The sequence below is a fragment of the Bufo bufo genome, chromosome 3 (assembly GCF_905171765.1).
Source record: "Bufo bufo chromosome 3, aBufBuf1.1, whole genome shotgun sequence".
Classification (NCBI taxonomy): domain Eukaryota; kingdom Metazoa; phylum Chordata; class Amphibia; order Anura; family Bufonidae; genus Bufo; species Bufo bufo.
The window spans coordinates 656,908,409-656,931,499 of record NC_053391.1 but is presented as its reverse complement, the minus strand read 5'-3'; the positions used below and the strand labels follow the sequence as shown (position 1 = coordinate 656,931,499).

At 42.3% G+C, this 23,091-nt stretch overlaps 1 protein-coding gene across 1 annotated transcript in view; it reads right to left on the bottom strand.

The window, feature by feature from the left end:
• TRPC6 (transient receptor potential cation channel subfamily C member 6) overlaps window positions 1-23,091 on the bottom strand; it is a 226,089-nt gene that overhangs the window by 80,901 nt on the left and 122,097 nt on the right. The window contains exon 2 of the mRNA XM_040426299.1: window positions 18,414-19,188. Coding sequence (XP_040282233.1) covers window positions 18,414-19,188 — 775 coding nt within the window. The remainder of the gene's footprint in view (window positions 1-18,413; window positions 19,189-23,091) is intronic.

The window sequence follows — 23,091 nt, the reverse complement described above, 5'->3', positions numbered from 1 at the left end:
GGATAGTTCATCAATATGTAAGTCCCAGAGAACCCCTGGGACTGAGCTGCAATACCAAGCACAGACACTATACAATGCACGGCGCTGTGCTTGGCCTACTATAAGGGCAGCCTCTTCAAATAACTACAAGGTGCAGAAAGTCGGACCCCCTCCCCCTCCCATCAGATGATCTTGAGCACAGGTCATGGATATAAAATTCCAAGAAAGCCCTTTTAAAAACTTTTTCCTAATGAAGCCTAGTGAATATTTTCTATACATTTAGTCTCACTTGCTTCGCTTTTGTCTTATGACAATAACAGAGGTAACAGGTAAGAGCATTGCCGAGACTCAAAATTAAAAAAATAAATGACACTCAATGCCAGGAACCTCATGAAAAAGCCCATACTGTATTCTTATGCAAAATATGTAATTAAATATGCAATCAAGCAATTATTAGGACCTAATGCTGAGTATCTGTCATAACTAAAGAGGAACGAACTTGCATTTTTCAACTTCAGGTTCGGGTATTTGTGCAATTCCGTTATGGATTCAGTTCTTCCGGAATATAAAGAAATGCTACTGTATGACGGAATGCACCATGGACCGGATCCGTTATGCTGCCCATAGACTTCTATGATGACGGAATGCAAAACGGAATGCCTCTGTTAGGCTTCGTTCACATCACCGTTCAGTCCTTCTCCTGCTCCGTTTAGGAGTAGGAGAACGGAAAGTATGGATTCGGCACATAACTGAGCTGAACGGAACCTAAGGACCCCATAGACTATAATGGGGTCTGTTAGGTTTCCGTTCAGAAGATGATTTTGGAGCGGAGAGAAAAGTCGTGCGTGCAGCGGAAACCTAACGGACCCCATTATAGTCTATGGGGTCCTTAGGTTCCGTTCGGCTCAGTTATGAGCCGAATCCGTCATTTCCGTTCTCCTTCTCCTAAACGGGCTGAACGGTGATGTGAACGAAGCCGTAATGGAATTGCACAAATACCCAAACTCAGACCTGAAAAATGCAAGTTCGCTCATCCCTAGTCGTAACCTATAAGAACATGCCAAACCCCAATATGTAGTCATAGGATATTACAAATCTAGTCAATAGATGCTCCAGAAGTAATTACTAAGGCAGGCTGTCCCGGCAGTTCACCATATCTGGCAAAGTCGGATAATGCCAGGAGCCGCCGGATCCCCATTGACTACAATGGGATCCAGTCGCATTCCAGCATAAAAGTCCTACATGCATAACTTTTTGTCCGGCCAAAAGCCGGCAATATGCTGTAAAATGGTCAGATCCCCGTCGGATTGTGTCTATGGAGATCAGGAGGTTCCTGCCATTATCTGGCTATGCCAGATAAAGTGAAATCCGTGAGGCTGTTCTTCTGCCGGAACAGCCTGCCAGATTTCAGAACACGAATGGGAATGTAGTCTAAGGTCTCATGCACACCGGCCATGCGCGCTCTGTATCACAGATGTGGACCCATTCACTTGAATGCGTCCGCAATGTGCAAGATACAGAGCAGAGGCACAGAGCAGAAGCCCACGGGTGCACTGTAGAGCGCTTCTGTGGGATTTCGGTCTGTGCCTCCGCAACACAAAAAAAAAAATTAAAGTTTTGTTGTGGTGCAGAATGAAGTGAACCCCGGGGCCTGTAACACAGCATCCCACTTATATCTGCAGAACTATGCAAGTTCTAATAGGGTGTGCTATACAGTTCCATATTGCACACTGTATTATTAGCCCTAATGCAATTGTCACACCTGCCTCAGAACCTCTTTAGGAAGAAGGGTGTACATCAGTCACTAGCTGTTTGCAGTCATGGGAATGAAGCTGCCCTTTGGCTGGCTATACACATCAGATAGCTGCTATATTCCTTCTAACCCCCTTGTATAAGGAGAGGGCAATAAGCCGCTGCCAGACATACCATCTACCTTGAGAAAGAAAGGATCGGGCATGTTGAAATCCAACTGTCTGATCTTTCTTTCCCTAGATTCTGCAGTTGAAGAACAGTGGGGACACCCTCATATACAGTAGGGTTCAACCGACACGTATTTAATGTGTACAAGCACATGCAGTAGCTGGAGACTTATGACTCCTGATACATGCCACAGCTGCTGAAGAACTTCTTTAAAGGCTACCTAATTACTTTTCATTACTCCAATGCATCTAAAATAGAAAATATATAAAGCATCCAGTTTGTGTATACTTGAGCATAGTCTGATCCTGCGGTCCGTTGTCCCATTTCCCAAGTTTCTTTTGAATACCCCCCACCCAGCGGAACCCGTCGAGGGAACCATACTTACCTGTTCCCTCGATTCTGGCTCTGGGTTTCCACATGAAAAACTTCTAGCATGGACGGGGTCACGTGCACCTCTGTGCCAATGACCAAGTGGCAAATCACCACTGGGTCACATTCCATTTGTGGACAAGTCACTACTGCGGCCAGTCATTGGCTGCACCAGCTCATATGACCTCTGTTAGTGCCTGAACCAGTAAGTATGCCTCCCTTGATGGGAAGCTGTCAACGGTGGGCCACATGCTGTTTGGGGACACCTAACCGCTGCGAGCAGTCATTGCACTGGCTGCAGCAGCACATGTGATCTCTGTTTGTGCCGGAACTTTACATGTTGGGACCGAAGTGGTAATGGCAGTGGCGGACCCACAGAGCCAGAACCTAGCGTCGGAGTGCAGGTAAGTATGCTTTTCACAACAGGTCCCACTGGGTGGGAGGGAAGCTGCCACTGCTTGGTAGGGTTGGCACCCGGTCGGTAACTCACTGGCAAAGCCCCTGTCGGTGTTGGTAATTATTAATTTCAGGTATTTTCCTATAAGGACTGTTACTAATCAGCACTTACATTGTGGAGCTAGTATGGCCTTTAACTAACCCTACCACCCCACAGAAGCTCAGGACAGGACCAGCTTGATGATGCTTCGCAGCTCCTGTCCTACTCATCCAGTCAGCAGCGAGTGTTCACCGCGGCGTGATCAAATGGATGAGGTGAATTCTTTTTTTTTTTTTTGCACAACCATAGAAGGGGCACTAATGGGGGCATTACTATTACTGGGGGGCACAAATGGGGGCATTACTATTAAAGGTGGGTACTAATGGGGGCATTACTATTACTGGGGGCACTAATAGGGGCACTAGTAATTCTGGGGGGCACAAATGGGGGCATTACTATTACTGGGTTGCACTAATAGGGGCATTACTATTACTGAGGGGCAAAAATGGGCGTATTACTATTACTGGGTTGCACTAATGGGGGCATTAATGTAGGGCATTATTCATTCTGGGGGCACTAATGGGGGCATTAGTAATACAGGAGGCACTAATGGGGGCATTACTATTAGTGGGGGCAATAATGGTGGCATTAATATTACTGGGGGCAATAATAGGGGCAAAAATTTTACTGGGGGCTCTAATGGGGGAACTATTCGGGGGGGCACTAATGATGGCATTATTAACTCTGGGGGCACTAATTGGAGCATTAATATTACTAAAGAGCACTAATGGGGGCATTATTAATTCTGGGGGGTACTAATGGGGGCATTATTAATTCTGGGGGGCACTAATGGAGGCATTACTGTTACTAATGGAACTAATAGGGGCATTAGTATTACTGGGAGCCACATTATGACATAGCGACTTAACACCCCATGTTAATCCACACCCCCACATCACACACCCTTTGGGGTGTGGCTTAACTCAGCTGGTATTTTTTTTTGTGAAAGGTGGCAACCCTACTGCTGGGTCATATGCTGTTCAAGAGCATGTCATCTGCATATGTGCTGGAAGCTTACATGTAGGAAGCGAACTACAGCGAAGATAGCGGTAGGCCACAGAGCCAGGAACTGAGTATTGGGAAGGAGATAAGAATGCTTTCCTCGACCAGTCCCGGAGGGTGGAAGGTGTACTTAAAATACTATATGAATTTGGACAACCCCTTGAAGGGATCTATCATTGGAGGACCACAGATTAACCCATTGTAAACGGATGACATGCGCATGTACTTTTACCATATTTCTTTATTACTATTGTGACTCCCTTTAACCCCTTCAGGACACAGCCTTATTTCACCTTAAGGACCAGGCCATTTTTTGCAAATCTGACCAGTGTCACTTTAAGTGGTGATAACTTTAAAACGCTTTGACTTATCCTGGCCATTCTGAGATAGTTTTTTTGTAACATATTGTACTTCATGACACTGGTCAAAAAAAAATATTTTTATTTATAAAAAAATACCAAATTTACCAAAAAGAATTAAAAAATTGCACATTTCCAAGTTTCAAATTCTCTACTTCTACAGTCGTGGCCAAAAGTTTTGAGAATGACAAAAATATTAGTTTTCCCAAAGTTTGCTGCTAAACTGCTTTTAGATCTTTGTTTCAGTTGTTTCTGTGATGTAGTGAAATATAATTACTCGCACTTCATACGTTTCAAAGGCTTTTATCGACAATTACATGACATTTATGCAAAGAGTCAGTATTTGCAGTGTTGGCCCTTCTTTTTCAGGACCTCTGCAATTCGACTGGCATGATCTCAATCAACTTCTGGGCCAATTCCTGACTGATAGCAACCCATTCTTTCATAATCACTTCTTGGAGTTTGTCAGAATTAGTGGGTTTTTGTTTGTCCACCCGCCTCTTGAGGATTGACCACAAGTTCTCAATGGGATTAAGATCTGGGGAGTTTCCAGGCCATGGACCCAAAATGTCAACGTTTTGGTCCCCGAGCCACTTAGTTATTACTTTTGCCTTATGGCACGGTGCTCCATCTTGCTGGAAAATGCATTGTTCTTCACCAAACTGTTCATGGATTGTTGGAAGAAGTTGCTGTTGGAGGGTGTTTTGGTACCATTCTTTATTCATGGCTGTGTTTTTGGGAAAAATTGTGAGTGAGCCCACTACCTTGGATGAGAAGCAACCCCACACATGAATGGTCTCAGGATGCTTTACTGTTGGCATGACACAGGACTGATGGTAGCGCTCACCTTTTCTTCTCCGGACAAGCCTTTTTCCAGATGCCCCAAACAATCAGAAAGAGGCTTCATCGGAGAATATGACTTTGCCCCAGTCCTCAGCAGTCCATTCACCATACTTTCTGCAGAAGATCAATCTGTCCCTGATGTTTTTTTTGGAGAGAAGTGGCTTCTTTGCTGTCCTTCTTGACACCAGGCCATCTTCCAAAAGTCTTCGCCCCACTGTGCGTGCAGATGCGCTCACACCTGCCTGCTGCCATTCCTGAGCAAGCTCTGCACTGGTGGCACTCCAATCCCGCAGCTGAATCCTCTTTAGGAGACGATCCTGGCGCTTGCTGGACTTTCTTGGATGCCCTGAAGCCTTCTTAACAAGAATTGAACCTCTTTCCTTGAAGTTCTTGATGATCCTATAAATTGTTGATTGAGGTGCAATCTTAGTAGCCACAATAACCTTGCCTGTGAAGCCATTTTTATGCAATGCAATGATGGCTGCACGTGTTTCTTTGCAGGTCACCATGGTTAACAATGGAAGAACAATGATTTCAAGCATCACCCTCCTTTTAACATGTCAAGTCTGCCATTTTAACCCAATCAGCCTGACATAATGATCTCCAGCCTTGTGCTCGTTAACATTCTCACCTGAGTTAACAAGACGATTACTGAAATGATCTCAGCAGGTCCTTTAATGACAGCAATGAAATGCAGTGGAAAGTTTTTTTGGGGATTAAGTTAATATTCATGGCAAAGAAGGACTATGCAATCCATCTGATCACTCTTCATAACATTCTGGAGTATATGCAAATTGCTATTATAAAAACTTAAGCAGCAACTTTTCCAATTTCCAATATTTATGTAATTCTCAAAACTTTTGGCCACGACTGTACAATACATAGTAATACCTCCAAAAATAGTAATTATTTTACATTCGCCATATGTCTACTTCATGTTTTGATCATTTTGGGAATGCTATTTTATTTTTTGGGATGTTACAAGGCTTAGAAGTTTAGAAGCAAATCTTGAAATTTTTCAGAAATTTTCAAAAACCCAATTTTTAGGGACCAGTTTAGGTCTGAAGTCACTTTGCGAGGCTTACATTATAGAAACACCCAAAAATGACCCCATTCTATAAACTACCCCCTCAAGGTATTCAAAACTGATTTGACAAACTTTGTTAACCCTTTAGGTGTTCCACAAGAATTAATGGAAAATATAGATACAATTAAAAAATTTCACTTTTTTGGCAGATTTTCCATTTTAATAATTTTTTTTCAGTTACAAAGCAAGGGTTAACAGCCAAATAAAACTCAATATTTATGGCCCTGATTCTGTAGTTTACAGAAACACCCCATATATGGTCGTAAACCGCTGTACGGGCACACAGCAGGGCGCAGAAGGAAAGGAATGCCATACGGTTTTTGGAAGGCAGGTTTTGCTGGACTGTTTTTTTTGACACCATGTCCTATTTGAAACCCCTCTGATGCACCCCTAGAGTAGAAACTGCATAAAAGTGACCCCATCTAAGAAACTACACCCCTCAAGGTATTCAAAACAGATTTTTACAAACGTCGTTAACCCTTTAGGTGTTCCACAAGAGTTATTGGCAAATGGAGATGAAAGTTCCGAATTTCAATGTTTTGGCAAATTTTCAATTTTAATCAATTTTTCACAGTAACAAAGCAAGGGTTAACAGCCAAACAAAACTCAATATTTATGGCCCTGATTCTGTACTTTACAGAAACACCCCATATGTGGTCGTAAACCGCTATACGGGCACACAGCAGGGCGCAGAAGGAAAGGAATGCCATACGGTTTTTGGAAGGCAGATTTTGCTGGACAGTTTTTTTTTACACCATGTCCCATTTGAAGCCCCCCTGATGCACCCCTAGAGTAGAAACTCCAAAAAAGTGACCCCATTTTAGAAACTACGGAATAGGGTGGCAGTATTGTTGGTACTAGTTTAGGGTACATATGATTTTTGGTTGCTCTATATTACACTTTTTGTGAGGCAAGGTAACAAGAAATAGCTGTTTTGGCACTGTTTTTATTTTTTGCTATTTACAACATTCATCTGACAGGTTAGATTATGTGATATTTTTATAGACCAGGTTGTCACGGATGCGACAATACCTAATATGTATACTTTTTTTTATTTATGTAAGTTTTACACAATGATTTCTTTTTTTAAACAAAAAAAATAATGTTTTAGTGTTTCCATAGTCTGAGAGCCATAATTTTTGGGCGATTACCTTGGGTAGGATATGATTTTTGCGGGATGAGATGACGGTTTTATTGGCACTATTTTGGGGTGCGTGTGACTTTTTGATCGCTTGCTATTACACTTTTTGTGATGTAAGGTGACAAAAAAATTGCTTTTTTTACATCGTTTTTATTTTTATTTTTGTACGGTATTCATCTGAGCGGTTAGGTCATGTGATATTTTTATAGAGCCGGTCGATACGGACGCTGCGATACCTAATATGTATACTTTTTTAGTATTTATGTAAGTTTTACACAATAATATAATTTTTTAAACCAAAAAAAATGTTTTAGTGTCTCCATATTCTGAGAGCCATAGTTTTTTCAGTTTTTGGGCGATTATCTTAAGTAGGGTCTCATTTTTTGCGGGATGAGATGACGGTTTGATTGGCACTATTTTGGGGTGCATATGACTTTTTTATCGCTTGCTATTACACTTTTGTGATGTAAGGTGACAAAAAAAGGTCTGTTTAGCACAGTTTTTATTTTTTATTTTTTATGGTGTTCATCTGAGGGGTGAGGTTATGTGATATTTTTATAGATACAGATGCGGCGATACCTAATATGTATACTTTTTTTTATTTATGTAAGTTTTACACAATAACAGCTATTTTAAAACAAAAAAAAATTATGTTTTAGTATCTCCATATTCTGAGCCATAGTTTTTTTATTTTTTGGGTGATTGTCTCAGGTAGGGGCTCATTTTTTGCGGTATGAGGTGACGGTTACATTAGTACTATTTTGGTGGGCAAACGCCTTTTTGATCGCTTGCTGTTGTACTTTTTGTGATGTAAGGTGACAAAAAAATGGTTTATTTAGCACAGTTTTTATTTTATGTTTTTTACGGTGTTCATCTGAGGGGTTAGGTCAAGTGATATGTTTATAGAGCCGGTTGATATGGACGCGGCGATACCTAATATGTATACTTTCCCCCCCCCCCCCCATTTTTTACCATTTTTTTTTTTAACTTTATTTGGGGAAAATTCCGTTGTTTTTTTTTTTACTTGAAACTTTTAATTTTTTGGGGGGAAAACTTTATTTTTTCAACTTTTTTTTTCACTTTATTATTTGTCCCACTTTGGGGGTCTAATCCTTTACAATGCATTCCAATACTTCTGTATTGGAATGCATTGGCTGTATGAGTAATACTGTGTGTATTACTAATACAGCTTCCGGCCTGTGAGATCCAGGGGGCTGAATCTCACAGGCTCGCCACCGGAAGGCAGCGCGATTCCTTCCTTAGGCATCTCGCTACCTTCAATGCCATCAGGTCCCCCCTACAGCCGCATGGGGACCCGATGGCATCGCCGATCGCCACCGCAAACCGCAGGTAAAGCCACAAACCACAGGTCTGAATTGACCTGCGGTTTGCGGCGATCGCCGACACGGGGGGGGGTCACGGGACCCCCCCACGCATTTAGCCAAGGTGCCTGCTCAACGATTTAAGTAGGCACCGGGTTCCGATCACCGCCCGCTGGGCGGCGGTGATCGGAAATACACAAGACGTACCCGTACGCCCTGTGTCCTTAAGTACCAGGACATCAGGGCGCACCGGTACGCCCTGTGTCCTGAAGAGGTTAACGCAAACTGAAAGGGGTCTTCAGGGGAGGAGCCGCCTATAATATTGAGAGCAGCTGCAAAATCAGGTTGAAAAAAATAAATAAAATCGCCATGTAACTGTATAATATCGATTTCTTTAAATTGATACATTCACAAAATAGAGATAAATCTGAAATTTCATATTTTTTTTCTTTCTGCAATTATTTTTACATCCAGGATGCTGTTGCCGCATTTATTAGACACATAAGTTATTATTGCCCTCACAACCCCTATAGCAATTCCATTCTGATCCGACCATAATGGATTCCGTATCGAGCAGGAGCAGAATTGTAATGCAAACATTAAGCCGTGCTCGCATATTAATGAACTACTTTATGTACATCAAATCCCTTCTTATCCGCCCGAGGTCTCTTCAGTCTTGAATGACCTTCTCAGAATCCATCTTGGCGGTAATACCTTTGTAACACCACAGAGTTGTGTTACTACACGCCTCTTCCCTGCTACTATCTCCTAAGAGTCTTTATATTGTCATCTGGTATAATTTATATTACAGTTGTGTTCAAAATTATTCAACCTCCAATGCTGTAAAGGGTTTTAGGGAATTTAGTGTACATTTGTAATTGTGTTCAGAATCTTACAAGGACTTTTTAAAGAACCAAATGCAACTAAAATGACATCAATTGTTTTTGTAATACAGTATTAAATGTTTTTTTTGTGATTTCTTCATTGACACAATTATTCAACCCCTTAAAGACTACCACTCTTAAGAACAGAGGTTCATTCAAGTGTTTTCAGGTATTGAAAACACCTGTGGATGTCAAGGAGCAGAAATCAAGCATAATAAGCACCGATTAGGCAGATTTAAAAGGACTGTGATACTCAGCTCCTTCTAGACATTTACTGGTGTGTTTACAAACATGGTGAAGTTAAGAGAATGGTTCAGGAAGACAAGAGAAGAGGTGATTTCTCTTCACAGGAAGGGCAATGGCTATAAGAAGATTGCAAAGATGTTAAAGAGACACCATAGGAAGCATTATTCGCAAATTCAAGGCAAAGGGCACTGTTGAAACGCTACCTGGTCGTGGCAGAAAGAAGATGTTGACTTCGACTGCTGTGCGCTACCTGAAGCGCAAAGTGGAGAAAAGTCCCCGTGTGACTGCTGAGGAACTGAAAAAAGATTTGTCAGATGTGGGTACTGAAGTTTCAGCTCAGACAATAAGGAGCACACTGCGAAATGAAGGCCTCCATGCCAGAACTCCCAGGCGCACACCCTTGCTGTCTCCAAAGAATAAGAAGAGTCGACTGCAGTATGCCAAAAGTCATGTGGTCGAACCACAAAAGTTTTGGGATAGTGTTCTGTGGACTGATAAAACAAAATTAGAACTGTTTGGGCCCATGGATCAAAGTTATGTTTGGAGGAGGAAGAACAAGGCCTATGAAGAAAAGAACACCTTGCCTACTGTGAAGCATGGCGGGGGGGTCAATCATGCTTTGGGGCTGTTTTTCTTCTACAGGTACAGGGAAGCTTCAGCGTGTGCAAGGTACCATGAATTCTCTTCAGTACCAGAGATATTGGATGAAAATGTGATGCAGTTCGTCACAAACCTGAGGCTTGGGAGACGTTGGACCTTTCAACAGGACAATGATCCCAAGCATACCTCCAAGTCCACTAGAGCATGGTTGCAGATTAAAGGCTGGAACATTTTGAAGTGGCCATCGCAGTCACCAGACTTAAATCTGATTGAGAACCTCTGGTGGAACTTAAAGAAAGCAGTTGCAGCGCGCAAGCCTAAGAATGTGACTGAACTGGAGGCTTTTGCCCATGAAGAATGGGCGAAGATACCCGTAGATCGCTGCAAGACACTTGTGTCAAGCTATGCTTCACGTTTAAAAGCTGTTATAACTGGAAAAGGATGTTGTACTAAGTACTAAGATTGAATGTCACTTGGGGGTTGAATAAAACTGATAATGATGTGAGCACAGAAAAGACATTTGTGGTTATTTCATTATAAATGTTATGCTATATTTGTCTGACTTACAAGGGCCTCATTGATTTAATTGTAAACAAGATGACTGAAATGATCAAAATCAATGTCAAACTGGCCAAAACACTCAATTTCAGTGGGGGTTTTGAACACAACTGTATGTCTTCCACAAATGTGCATATAAATCCATGTTAAATGTAATTGTTCATGTAATTTGCCTGGTTACCAGTAGGTGGCAGCAACTCATTGGCAAGTACAGATTAGTGTTTAGTGAATCTGAGCTGGAATGGATTATTCCAGCTCAGCTCCCCCTCTGTGGAGAGTGGGCTGGTCTCACATCCTGCAGCATGGGTGGAGAAGGAAGTTAGAGTCAGTGTAGCCCACCCCCTGCTAGGGGTAGGGTGTGTGTGAGGAGTTCCCCTGCATAGGGAAGACATCAAGGACCTAGTCCCGGCTGAGACTTGGTCATATACCCAGCTTGAACACCTTCAGCTCAGCTGGATGAAGAAAAGCAGAAACTATAGACAACCTCCAGAGTTCCAGGAAGAAAGCATCCCCTGTGAATCCATCTGTGAGATAAGTCCAGAGACCTAGGAGAAGCTCATTTCTCCTCAGCTAGTCTGTCCCCACAAAGCAGAAGGTTCAGATAAGTGCAGAATCTAACCCTGACATAGTTACAGAGCTACCAAGTAGGCGTTTTATCCTGCAAGCTCCACATTTAAAGCAGAAGTTCTCATTCCTGCCAATCATTGCCAAAACCTGCTGGGACCAAGTAAAGAAACCCAAAATTAAAATAGAAGTGCTCGCGCTGCCAACAATTGTGGAATCCAATCAGGAATCAGTTCTCCAGGTTAAGAGTTCCTTACAATGCAACCACACAATCAGACTCCAGACGTGGGGCGCACTTCCAAACGCCCGAACCCTGGAAAGAAGTTAGGTTCACAATAGTGAAGTTCCACAATGGAGCAATTCCAAAACGTGTTTATTCAACTTACAAGATGGACATTAAAACTGCATATTAAAAGTAGCTTGTCTCGTGCATCCACCCGACCTAGGTTTCGCCATTCAGCTTCGCCCCTTGTAAGTAGAATAAACATGTTTTGGAATTGCTCCATTGTGGAACTTCACTATTGTGAACCTAACTTATTTCCACTAAAAAAGAGAGAGGGTCCAGCTTCCAGATAACGTGGAATCTTTTTAATAATTCAGTGCAGAAAAAAACACAAACAATCCAGGTCTACACGTTTCGGATCCTACGATATAGATCCTTGCTCATGACAAGACTTGTCATGAGTAAGGATCTATATCGTTGGATCCGAAACGCGTAGACCTGGATTGTTTATGGTTTTTACTGCATTGAATTATTAAAAAGATTCCACGTTATCTGGAAGCTGGACCCTCTCTCTTTTTTACTTGGACATGTACCCTCACGCCCATGTTCCCGGCGTGGTCCGTGCATCCTCAATTGGCCTAATGTGAGCGCACCATTTCTGCTCTTTCCTAACTTCTTTCCAGGGTTCGGGCGTTTGGAAGTGCGCCCCACGTCTGGAGTCTGATTGTGTGGTTGCATTGTGAGTAACTCTTAACCTGGAGAACTGATTCCTGATTGGATTCCACAATTGTTGGCAGCGTGAGCGCCTCTATTTTTATTTTGGATATTCAAGTGAACTTTACCCACATCACACGGTGGATTTGCAGCCCCGATAAGTACCATAACAGCGTTATAGAGTAAAGAAACGTTTGAACTTTATCTAAAGGTCTGGACATCATTTCTTCTGAAAAATTCCTCTATTACTACACTCAAAGTTATTGCAAGTGAGCCAGGAGCCAGGAGTCCAGCCGTACCCAGGTAGGAGACACCGTGACACAACTAACATCAAGCTATAGAGACATTATAGGCCATCATACCACTCTGGCATTCCTAATCTGGGACGTGCGTTATAACACCTTGGAAGGGCCCTGGGATAGTACCCTGCACATGCTGCAATTGGCGTCACAACAAATACAGGATATATTATCCATCTGACCCTGCCACTGTATTAAAGTGGCGTCAGTGAACCCGTTCCTGGTCACTACACCTTCTGGGCCTGAAAAATTACATGTCTTCAAATTACATAGAGAGGCATATGAAAGAAACGCACAATTAAGGCTCCTCTGAGAGGTTTGGTGCTAGCAATAAATGTGAAGGGGATGAAGACGTTGATAGGTTAAGTGGCGACTGGTGCATGATTTTCTCTATTTTCAGATAGAAATCACTGGTTTGTAACTGGCTTTGTGTATTGAAATGCAGTTATTTTACAGAACAGTTATTGCTGGAACTGATCATATAATCTATTGTATCTTGTGGATCTGGGAATCTGGGATCAAGGTCCAGGTCATACAGGCTACAACCGTCCGCGCAATCCACACAATGAAACAGGCTGTGACACTTGCATTATTTAGTAGATTCTGGCACTGCCTCTCAGCCTAAGGCCTCTTGCACACGAACATTGTGTGCCCGTGGCAGTATTGCGGCCCGCATATGGCGGGTCCACAATACACGGGCACCAGCCCGTGTGCACTCCGCATCACGGATGTGGACCAAATTACTTGAATGGGTCCGCAATCACGGAGATGCAGAACGGAAGCACGGATCGGAACCTCACAGAAGCACTACGGAGAGCTTCCGTGGTGTTTCTGTCCGTGCCTCCGCACCGCAAAAAAATAGAACTTGAATTGGTCTTGATCCGTCCTGGCCGCCGCACGGACGTTGCCTGTGCATTGGGGACCCGGGGGGTCGGGGGGTCGGGGTGGCAGTGGATCTTGGGTGAGTTCCCACAGGACATAGTGAAAAAACCTTAACCTTTTTAGGAGAGCATCCTGCAAATAATGTAGCAGAAGACTGATGCCTGCCACGAGGGAGAACGCCCTTATAGGATAGCTCAAAGTAAACAGAAACCAGCATATTTAGTACCAGATTAAGATTATAGATTTAGCTTAGAAATATTATAAGAAGTCTTGCCTGTAAAGTGTCAACCCTAAAGAGAAAACTACTCAACTGACTATTGCCTAAACCTGATAAGTGGAATACAATTGTACGTATTTCTGAGTCACCACATGCCATATGAATGCACTTTATTGATGGACTATAACATCTGCCTTGAGACTATTGATTCAAGTAAATGTTCAATTGTTTTACAACAACTGACTCTTCATTACTACTACTACACTCAACATTTGCACCTTATAGTGCTGGCGTCACGAACACAGGGGCCCAGCCACCAAAGCACCTTAAACACCTACACCATCAAGGGCACCTCAACTACCATCTGGCTGGTGTTCCCCGCAGTAGAGCGTGCCTTGGAGGATTTAGTGCTGTCTTACCATCCACTGCACTGCCGGCCCAGGGAGGCTCTGCTAACCGTGAGTAAAAACCACTACTACCCCCACGTGAGCCTCACGTGTTTCCCCAGCGGGCCCAGCTCGTTGAATGTTGTTATGGTGGGGTAAAAACAGCATTGTTATTTATTTTTGCAATGTCTAATAAACTACAGTGGCATAACAGGTCAATTAGCAACCAAGTTTAAAGGGGTTGATCACCCCTGTGGTAATCACACTTTCATTGTTCCCACCGAAGCTCTAGAGGTCCCAGGTCTTCCCACATCAACAACCGATGAGCTGATGACTGCCACAGTGGTCCCATGTCACCCATGAAGCACGTCACTAGGTCATGTGCCCCTTTAAGCAGATTGGTCAAATTCTCCACCTCGGTGACAGCAGTGGCTGCTTGGAGATGCTGAGGATATATAGTGTTCTCTGATTTGATTCTGTATTTTCATGTAAAAAGCTTTTGAAATGCTGCCAGAAAAGTTGTGATTAATTATGTGTGGGCGGTGGATGCCAGGACTCATGGGCTTTCTGTAGAAGTGGGAGGGGGATTAAGGACACTGAATTTTCTGTGTGGGATAAAGCCAAAACTCACAGGCTGTGAAGTATATTGGGCAGACTGGATGGGCCAAATGGTTCTTATCTGCTGACACATGCTATGTTTCTATGTTTCTAAGTGGGTTGAGAAAGTAGGACTAATGGGCTTTCTCTATAAGTGGACGGGTAGCAGGACTCACAGGCATTCTCTATATGTGGGTGGGGTAAACAGGACTCACAGGCTACTCACAGGTTTTCATATGAAAATACTGAATCAAATCGTAGAAAACTATTTTTTTCCCAAGCTCATTGTCTTCTCCTCTATTCTTTTCTCTCTTCAGAGAGTAAACCTGACAGAGTCACCTTAATAAACTTAGCCACTTCCCGACTGCCCATTGACTATAAACGACCTGGGCGGTCGGGTTTATTTCTGATTGGACGTTTTAGAATGTTTTTTCAGAGATAGCAGCTGCACGCTCATCGTGCAGCTGCTGTGCTGGGGGCCCGCTGTCAGTGACAGCAGGGCACCCCAGGGAGAAGGCAGGGACCATTCCTGGGTGTCCCTGCCTTCTAGATTGCTGTATACACAGTGCTGAACGAGCGCTGTGTATACAGCAAGGAAGCGCTATGCTGCTTCTTGTCCCTGCCCGGTGATCATGTGACCGCCGGGGCCGGGGGAGTGCAGGAGCAGTCGGGTCTTCCATAGACCTCAATCAGCCCTGCACTGAGGCTTTACAGTGCAGTATAATGTTGTACAGCCTCTCTGGGGGTATATTTCCACTGTAACTGGGGCTACTTTGTCTGGCCCAGTTACAGGAGAATTCAATAGTGGAAAAAAAAAAAAAGTGAAGTTAAATGTCCCCAAGAGGTCTTGTATGACCTTATGGGGGACGCAAAGTGTAAAATAAAAGAAAAATGTAAAAGAAAAATAGAGTGTTTTATAAAAAAAAAAAGTTTCACATGTAAAAAAAAGAAATTTCCCCAATTAAGTCATTTTAAAAGATGTTAAAAATAGAAAAAAATAAATAAAATAGACATATTTGGTATTGCCGCGTCCGTGACGGCCAACTCTAAAGTATCACATGATCTACCCCATCAGGTGAATGCTGTAAAAAAAAAAATTTTAAATAGACATTAGCCAAAACAACTTTTTTAGTTACTGCACCTTCCAAATAACATAATGTTAATCAAAAAGTCGTATGTACTCCAAAATGGTAGCAATAAAAACGTCACCTCATCCCGCAAAAAATTAGCCCCAACACAAGACCATAGCCAGAAAAATTTTAAAAAATATGGCTCTAAGAAAATTGCAACACAAAAACATGATTTTTTTCTAATCTTATTGTGTAAAACATTAACAAAAAATAGACATATTTGGCATTGCTGCGTCCATAACAACTCGCTCTACAAAAATATCACATGATCTACCCCATCAAGTGAACGGCGTAAAAAAAACTAAAATTATGCCAAAATATCTTTTTTTTGTCACCTCACAAAAAACATAATATCAATCAAACAAAACGTTGTATGTAGCCCAAAATGGTAGCAGTAAAAAAGTCACCTCATCCTACAGAAAACAAGCCCTCACACAAGACCATAGCCAGAAAAATAAAAAAAAATATGGTTCTAAGAAAATGGCAACAAACATGATTTTTTTTCTAAAAATGTTCTTATTGTGTAAAACGTAAAAATTTTTTTTTACATATTTGGTATCTTTGAAATCCATAACGACCGGATCTACAAAAAAAATCACATGATCTACCCAATCAAGTGAACGGCGTAAAAAAAACTAAAATTATGCCAAAACATCTTTTTTTTTTGTCACCTCACCTCACAAAAAACATAATATCAATCAAACAAAACGTCGTATGTAGCCCAAAATGGTAGCAGTAAAAACGTCACCACATCCCACAGAAAACAAGCCCTCACACAAGACCATAGCCAGAATAATTAAAAAAATATGGCTCTAAGGAAATGGCAACACAAAAACATTATTTTTTTCTAAAAATGTTCTTATTGTGTAAAACGTAAAAATAAAAATAGACATATTTGGTTTTCTTGTATCCATAACGACCGGATCTACAAAAATATCAAATGATCTACCCCATCAAGTGAACGGCGTAAAAAAAACTAAAATTATGCCAAAACATCTTTTTTTTTCTCACCTCACCTCACAAAAACCATAATATCAATCAAACAAAACGTTGTATGTAGCCCAAAATGGTAGCAGTAAAAACATCACCTCATCCCACAGAAAACAAGCCCTCACACAAGACCATTGCGCAAAAAATAAGCCCTCACGCAGCTCAGTCAACAAAAAAAAAAAAAAGTTATCACTCTTAAAAACCATGACAGAGAATTCCATGTTAGAAAATCCAGATGCCGCTCCTTCCCGTCTGAGCCGTGGCATATCCCCAAATAACAGTTTATGACCACAATTGGGGTGTTACTGTATTCAGCAGAAAATGGGTAGCAAATTGTGGGGGGATATTCTCCTGTTATCTTTTGTGAAAAAGAAAGTTTGGGCCTAAAGCACCATTTTCTTGTAAAAAAAAATTAAATTTTTCATTTTCACAGCCAAGGGTTATAAATTCTATGAGACGCCTGTTTGATCAAAGTATTCGCTACACCCCTTAAAAATTCCTTGGGTGGTGTAGTTTACAAAAATGTGGTAACTTTTTGGGGGTTTTCACTGTTGGGGTACCTCAGGGTTTCTTCAAATGCAACATAGCGCCCTAAGACCATTCCAGCAAAATCTGCCCTCCAAAAATTATATGGCGCTCCTTGCCTTCTGAGCTCTGCCATGTGCCCATACAGCGGTATATAACCACATATGGGGTGTTTCTGTAAGCTGCAGAATCAGGTTAATATTGAGGTTTGTTTTGTTGTTAACCCTTGATGTGTTACGTGAATTTTCTTTAATTAAAATGGAAAATCTGCAAAATAAAGTGAAATTCTGAAATTTCACCTCTATTTTGCTTTAATTCCTGTGGAATACTTAAAGGGTTAACAACATTTCTAAAACCAGTTTTGAATAGTTTGAGGGGTGTAGTTTCTAAAATGGGGTATTTATGGGTGGTTTCTATTATGTGAGCTCCTCAAAATGACTTCAGAACTGAACTGGTCCTTAAAAAAATAGATTTTGGAAATTTTCTTAAAAATTTAAAAAATTGCTTCTTAAAATATTAAACCTTCTAACATCCTAAAAAGACAAAATTACATTACCAAAATGATGCCAACATAAAGTAGACATATGGTGAATGTTAATTAATGAGTATTTTATGAGGTATCACTATCTGTCTTAGGCCTCATGCACACGGCCGTTGCCCGGCTGTGGTCGTATTGCGGCCCGCAAACAGCAGGTCCGCAATATGCCAGCACCGGCCGTGTGCTCCCCGCATCACTGATGCAGATAGTTTGCTACGACTAACGGTGTTATAGACATCCAAAACGCGTCACAGGAGGTGCGTTTTTTCTGTGCACCATGTGATTGGCATACCTGGATTTTATGACTATTTCTCAATAAAGGATTCCATAGTTTTATCCGGAGGCTGGAATGAATTTTCTCCTCAGTTCCCATTCCTCTGTACACGCCATTTTTGAATACCTCCCTTTGTCAATCTATAATAAGCAATGTTCTTGAATCCTAACATTCTCATCTTATAGGCACATTAGCGCCATCAACCAATTAGTATTCCCATGGTTATACACATTTTTATGAATTCACTTGACTCATGCACTGCACCCACCTTGAATTCTTTTTCTATATTTGCTAATACAGCCAACTCATTGCTGAGCTCTAAAGCCGTCATAACTGGATCTTCACTAGACAAGGACAGATATGCCGGACTCGCAAGACCTTTATATGCGTTAATCCTGGACCTGGAATGGCTAAAAGAGTCATGTTTCTGTTTTTCACTACATTCATTGCATTTACAAAAATAGTCATGAGGCCTCTCAATCCTGGCTCCTTTCCTTAGAAGTGTATGAACAATCTCGTACTCCTGGCAGTGAGCGGCCAAAATGATGGGAGTGATGTCTTGAGAAAACCTTGTTCCATCTTCGTCGTAGGCGTAGAAGTCATCATGTTGGAATTCAGCTTGACTTGGACTGGTGGTAAGCCGTTTCCCTTCAGCAAATGAAGGGTGTCCCAGTATTGCTTCTACTATCCGCACGTATCCTTTGCTAATGGCTAGAAGCAAGGCATCCCCCACCCGTGCCAAGTTCTCCTTCTTAAGTAAAAGTTCTGTAATCTCCAAGTGCTCGTTGGCAACGGCTAATTGCAAAGCATTTTGACCCATGTAGTCCACACAATTGACATTTAAAGTGTGACACTCTTCCATCATTTTCCTAACTACAGGAATGTTACCATATTCTGCCGCGTCCAAAAAACGCTCTTCCTCTGCTGTAAGACTGGTGGAGCGGTCACTAAACATGTAAGCTGGTCCTCTGTTGGCCTGTCTTCTCCCCTTTTCTCGCAGTAATGTTTGCCGTCTATGAGATAATGTATTATCTGTGGCCCGCCTGTAATGACAAAAACAAAAACTATCAACCATGTAAAAAATATATATATATCAACTAGTGGAGTAAGCTACATAGAAACAAGGCACTTGACTACTTGAAAGCCTGTGGAAGGAGGAGCAGTAAGCTTCCCCTAGTGGTGGCTGACTGCATCCAGAATTATATCACTTATCAGAGTCATAAGTAAGAACAGAGCTTTATATTATGGAATGAATTGGCACAGAATTTCGGACAGAAGCGTGGTTTGTCTAGGATTAAAAAAAACATGGTGCCTTTTTTCAAAAACAGTTCCACTCCTGTCCATGGGTTGTGGTGGATTGGGCAGTGATTCTACAAGCACGCACTATGACCTGACGCTGTGTGATGTCAGGTCCCAGTGCAGCACGTGAAGAAGAGGATGGAGGATCTCTGGAGTGTCGGCAGCGACCCTACAGTAAAGATAAGTATTTTAGTTTACTGGCGCTGTGGCTTGGCACTGATGTCTAGGAGGGGGAGTGGGGGAACTTATGGCATAGGGGAGTTCATGAAAGTGGGGGCAGCTGGTTGCACTTGGGGGGAGATAATCGCACCAGGGGAGAGCTAATGGCACTTGAGGGGAGCAACTGATGGCATGGGGGGAGCTGGTGACACTTGGGGTAGGAGCTGGTGGCATTGGAGGGGGCACTGATGGCATGGTGGGGAGCAACTGATGGCATGGGGGAGTTGGTGGTACCGGGGGTAGCTGGTGGCATTGGGGGAGGAGCTGGTGGCATTGGAGGGGGAACTGATGAAACTGGGGGAGCTGATGACACTGGGTGGGGAGCTGATGGCTCTGGGGGGGGCAATGGCATTAGGGGGGAATTGGTGGTACCGGGGGGAGCTGTTGGCATTGGGGGAGGAGCTGGTGGCATTGGAGGGGGAACTGATGGCACTGTGGAGAGCTGGTGGCACTGGGGGGAGCTGATGGCATGGGGGAGTTCATGGCACTGGGGGTAGCTGCTGGCACTTGGGGAGCTGATGGCACTGGGAGGGAACTGATGGCATGAGAGAGAGATCGATGGCACGGGGGGCTGATGACTTTAAATTTTTTTTTCTTATTAGAGTACTCGATTAATCATTGGATTAATCGGTAGAATACTTGATTACTGAAGAACTAGTGATGCCACAGAAGAACCAGTACACGATGTGGCATCACTAACACCGCTCCTCAATAGTACACACATTACGTCAGTTATATGTAATAAGAACGGGCACAGTCTATATACCAGCCTCAACCTTTGCCTGTGTAACAGCACTCCTCCTATTGGTTAACATGTTTGCATATAGGGTGCTATGTATCACTAGAGGTCTGTAGTGTAATATGTGTTCCACATATCAATACAGGGCTCTATATATAGTGCTGGTGCTCCTATTCTCACTAAAGGACTACAGTGGATATAAAAAGTCTACACACCCCTGTTAAAATGTCAGGTTTCTGTGATGTAAAAAAATGAGACAAAGATAATGTGACCTATAAACTGTACAACTCAATTGAAAAACAAACTGAAATCTTTTAGGTGGAGGGAAGAAAAAATATAAAAATAAAATAATATGGTTGCATAGGTGTGCACACCCTTGAACTAATACTTTGTTGAAGCACCTTTTGATTTTATTACTCATGGCACATTTTGACTTGGCAAGATTTGCCCCCTCTTCTTTGCAAAAACACTCCAAATCTGTCAGATTGCGAGGGCATCTCCTGTGCACAGCCCTCTTCAGATCACCCCACAGATTTTTAATCGGATTCAGGTCTGGGCTCTGACTGGGCCATTCCAAAACTTTTATCTTCCTCTGGTGAAGCCATTCCTTGGTTGATTTGGATGTATGCTTTGGGTAGTTGTCATGCTGAAAGATGAAGTTCCTCTTCATGTTCAGCTTTCTAGCAGAAGCCTGAAGGTTTTGTGCCAATATTGACTGGTATTTGGAACTGTTCATAATTCCCTCTAGCTTAACTAAGGCCCCAGTTCCAGCTATAGATAGAAAAGCAGCCCTTTGGCATGATGCTGCCACCACCATGCTTCACTGTGGGTATGGTGTTCTTTTGGTGATGTGCAGTGTTGTTTATGCGCCAAACATATCTTTTGGAATTATGGCCAAAAAGTTCAACCTTGGTTTCATCAGACCATAACACATTTTCCCACATGCTTTTGGGAGACTTCAAAAGTGTTTTTGCAAAATGTAGCCTGGCTTGGATGTTTTTATTCGTAAGAAAAGGCTTTTGTCTTGCCACTCTACCCCATAGCCCAGACATATGAAGAATACGGGAGATTGTTGTCACATGTACCACACAGCCGGTATTTGCCAGATATTCCTGCAGTCCCTTTAATGTTGCTGTAGGTCTCTTGGTAGCCTCCCAGACCAGTTTTCTTCTCGTCTTTTCATCAATTTTGGAGGGACGTCCAGTTCTTGGTAATGTCACTGTTGTGCCATATTGTCTCCACTTGATGATGACTGTCTTCACTGTGTTCCATGGTATATCTAATGTATTGGAAATTATTTTGTACTCTTCTCCTGACTGATACCTTTTAACAATGAGATCCCTCTGATGCTTTGGAAGCTCTCTGTGGACCATGGCTTTTGCTGTGGGATGCGACTAAGAAAATTTCAGGAAAGACCAACTAGAGCAGCTGAACTTTATTTGGGGTTAATCAGAGGCACTTTAAATGATGGTGTATGCTGACTCCTATTTAACAGGATTTTGAATGTGATTGCTAAATTCTGAACACAGCTACATCCCCAGTTATAAGAGGGTGTGCACACTTGTGCAACCACATTATTTTAGTTTTTTTATTGTTTTCTTCCCTCCACCTAAAATATTTCAGTTTGTTTTTCAATTGAGTTGTACAGTTTATAGGTCACATCAAAGGTGGAAAAAGTTCTGAAATTATTTATCTTTGTCTCATTTTTTTTACATCACAGAAACCTGACATTTTAACAGGGGTGTGTAGTTTTTATATCCACTGTGTATATGTAATGACTTATCTAGGTGATAATCCTGCCTGTGATGATAATGGGATAACTGCTGAAAAGTGATCTATACATACCAATTGGCACCTATTATTAGGCTTAGTGGCCAGTGTGGAAAGTGCTGAATTTTAGTATTTTTAAAATATAGTGACATGGAAAATTAGAAATAAAAGACTAAATAACTTAAAAAATATTTATATATAAAGGGTATATATATTACCATCTCTGTGGGATTTTTTTTTTTGTTTTTGTTTTTTTGTGGAGGCACGATGGCCAAAAACCCCTCAGCAATCCTGACAAGTTCTCCATGCAAAAAAAAAGACAGAAACATGCAATGCGACAATAAACTGCAATATAAAGTACAAAATTGCGTAATAATAACAAGTGCTACACTATAAGTGCGAGATACTTGGCAAATCGTTTTGTACAAAATTATTTGAGCCCGTCTGCCGAGCGTCAAGGCGATCTCTGTTAGACGGGTTCCTACGCTAAATTCTACCTGTTAGGTGCCATGACGGCTACCATACACTTCAGGGAGTGTAGGTTCCACGTACCTGCATTGTATACTACCTGTTAGGTGCCATGACAGCTACCATACACTTCAGGGAGTGCAGGTTACACAGCAGGCCCACTCCACGACACCACCGGCGCCAAATGGCTACCAAGGATTGCAGTGAGAGTCCACAAACTATCTCACTCCTGGTGCCATGGCTTCAGTGAGTGAGGGGGAGCAGGCCTGACTATGTACTAACACTAATTAAAATCAGCCTATAGGGCAAACAGGATGGTCAGGAGTGCAGGACTGAGGAGGCAGCCACACCTCCAGTACAAACTGCAAAGAAAAGCCAAAAAAGGGGGTCAGTCAGCACTTACCAAACCGCAGTAGCACATTGCTATGGCAGGGAACAACATTAAAAGACA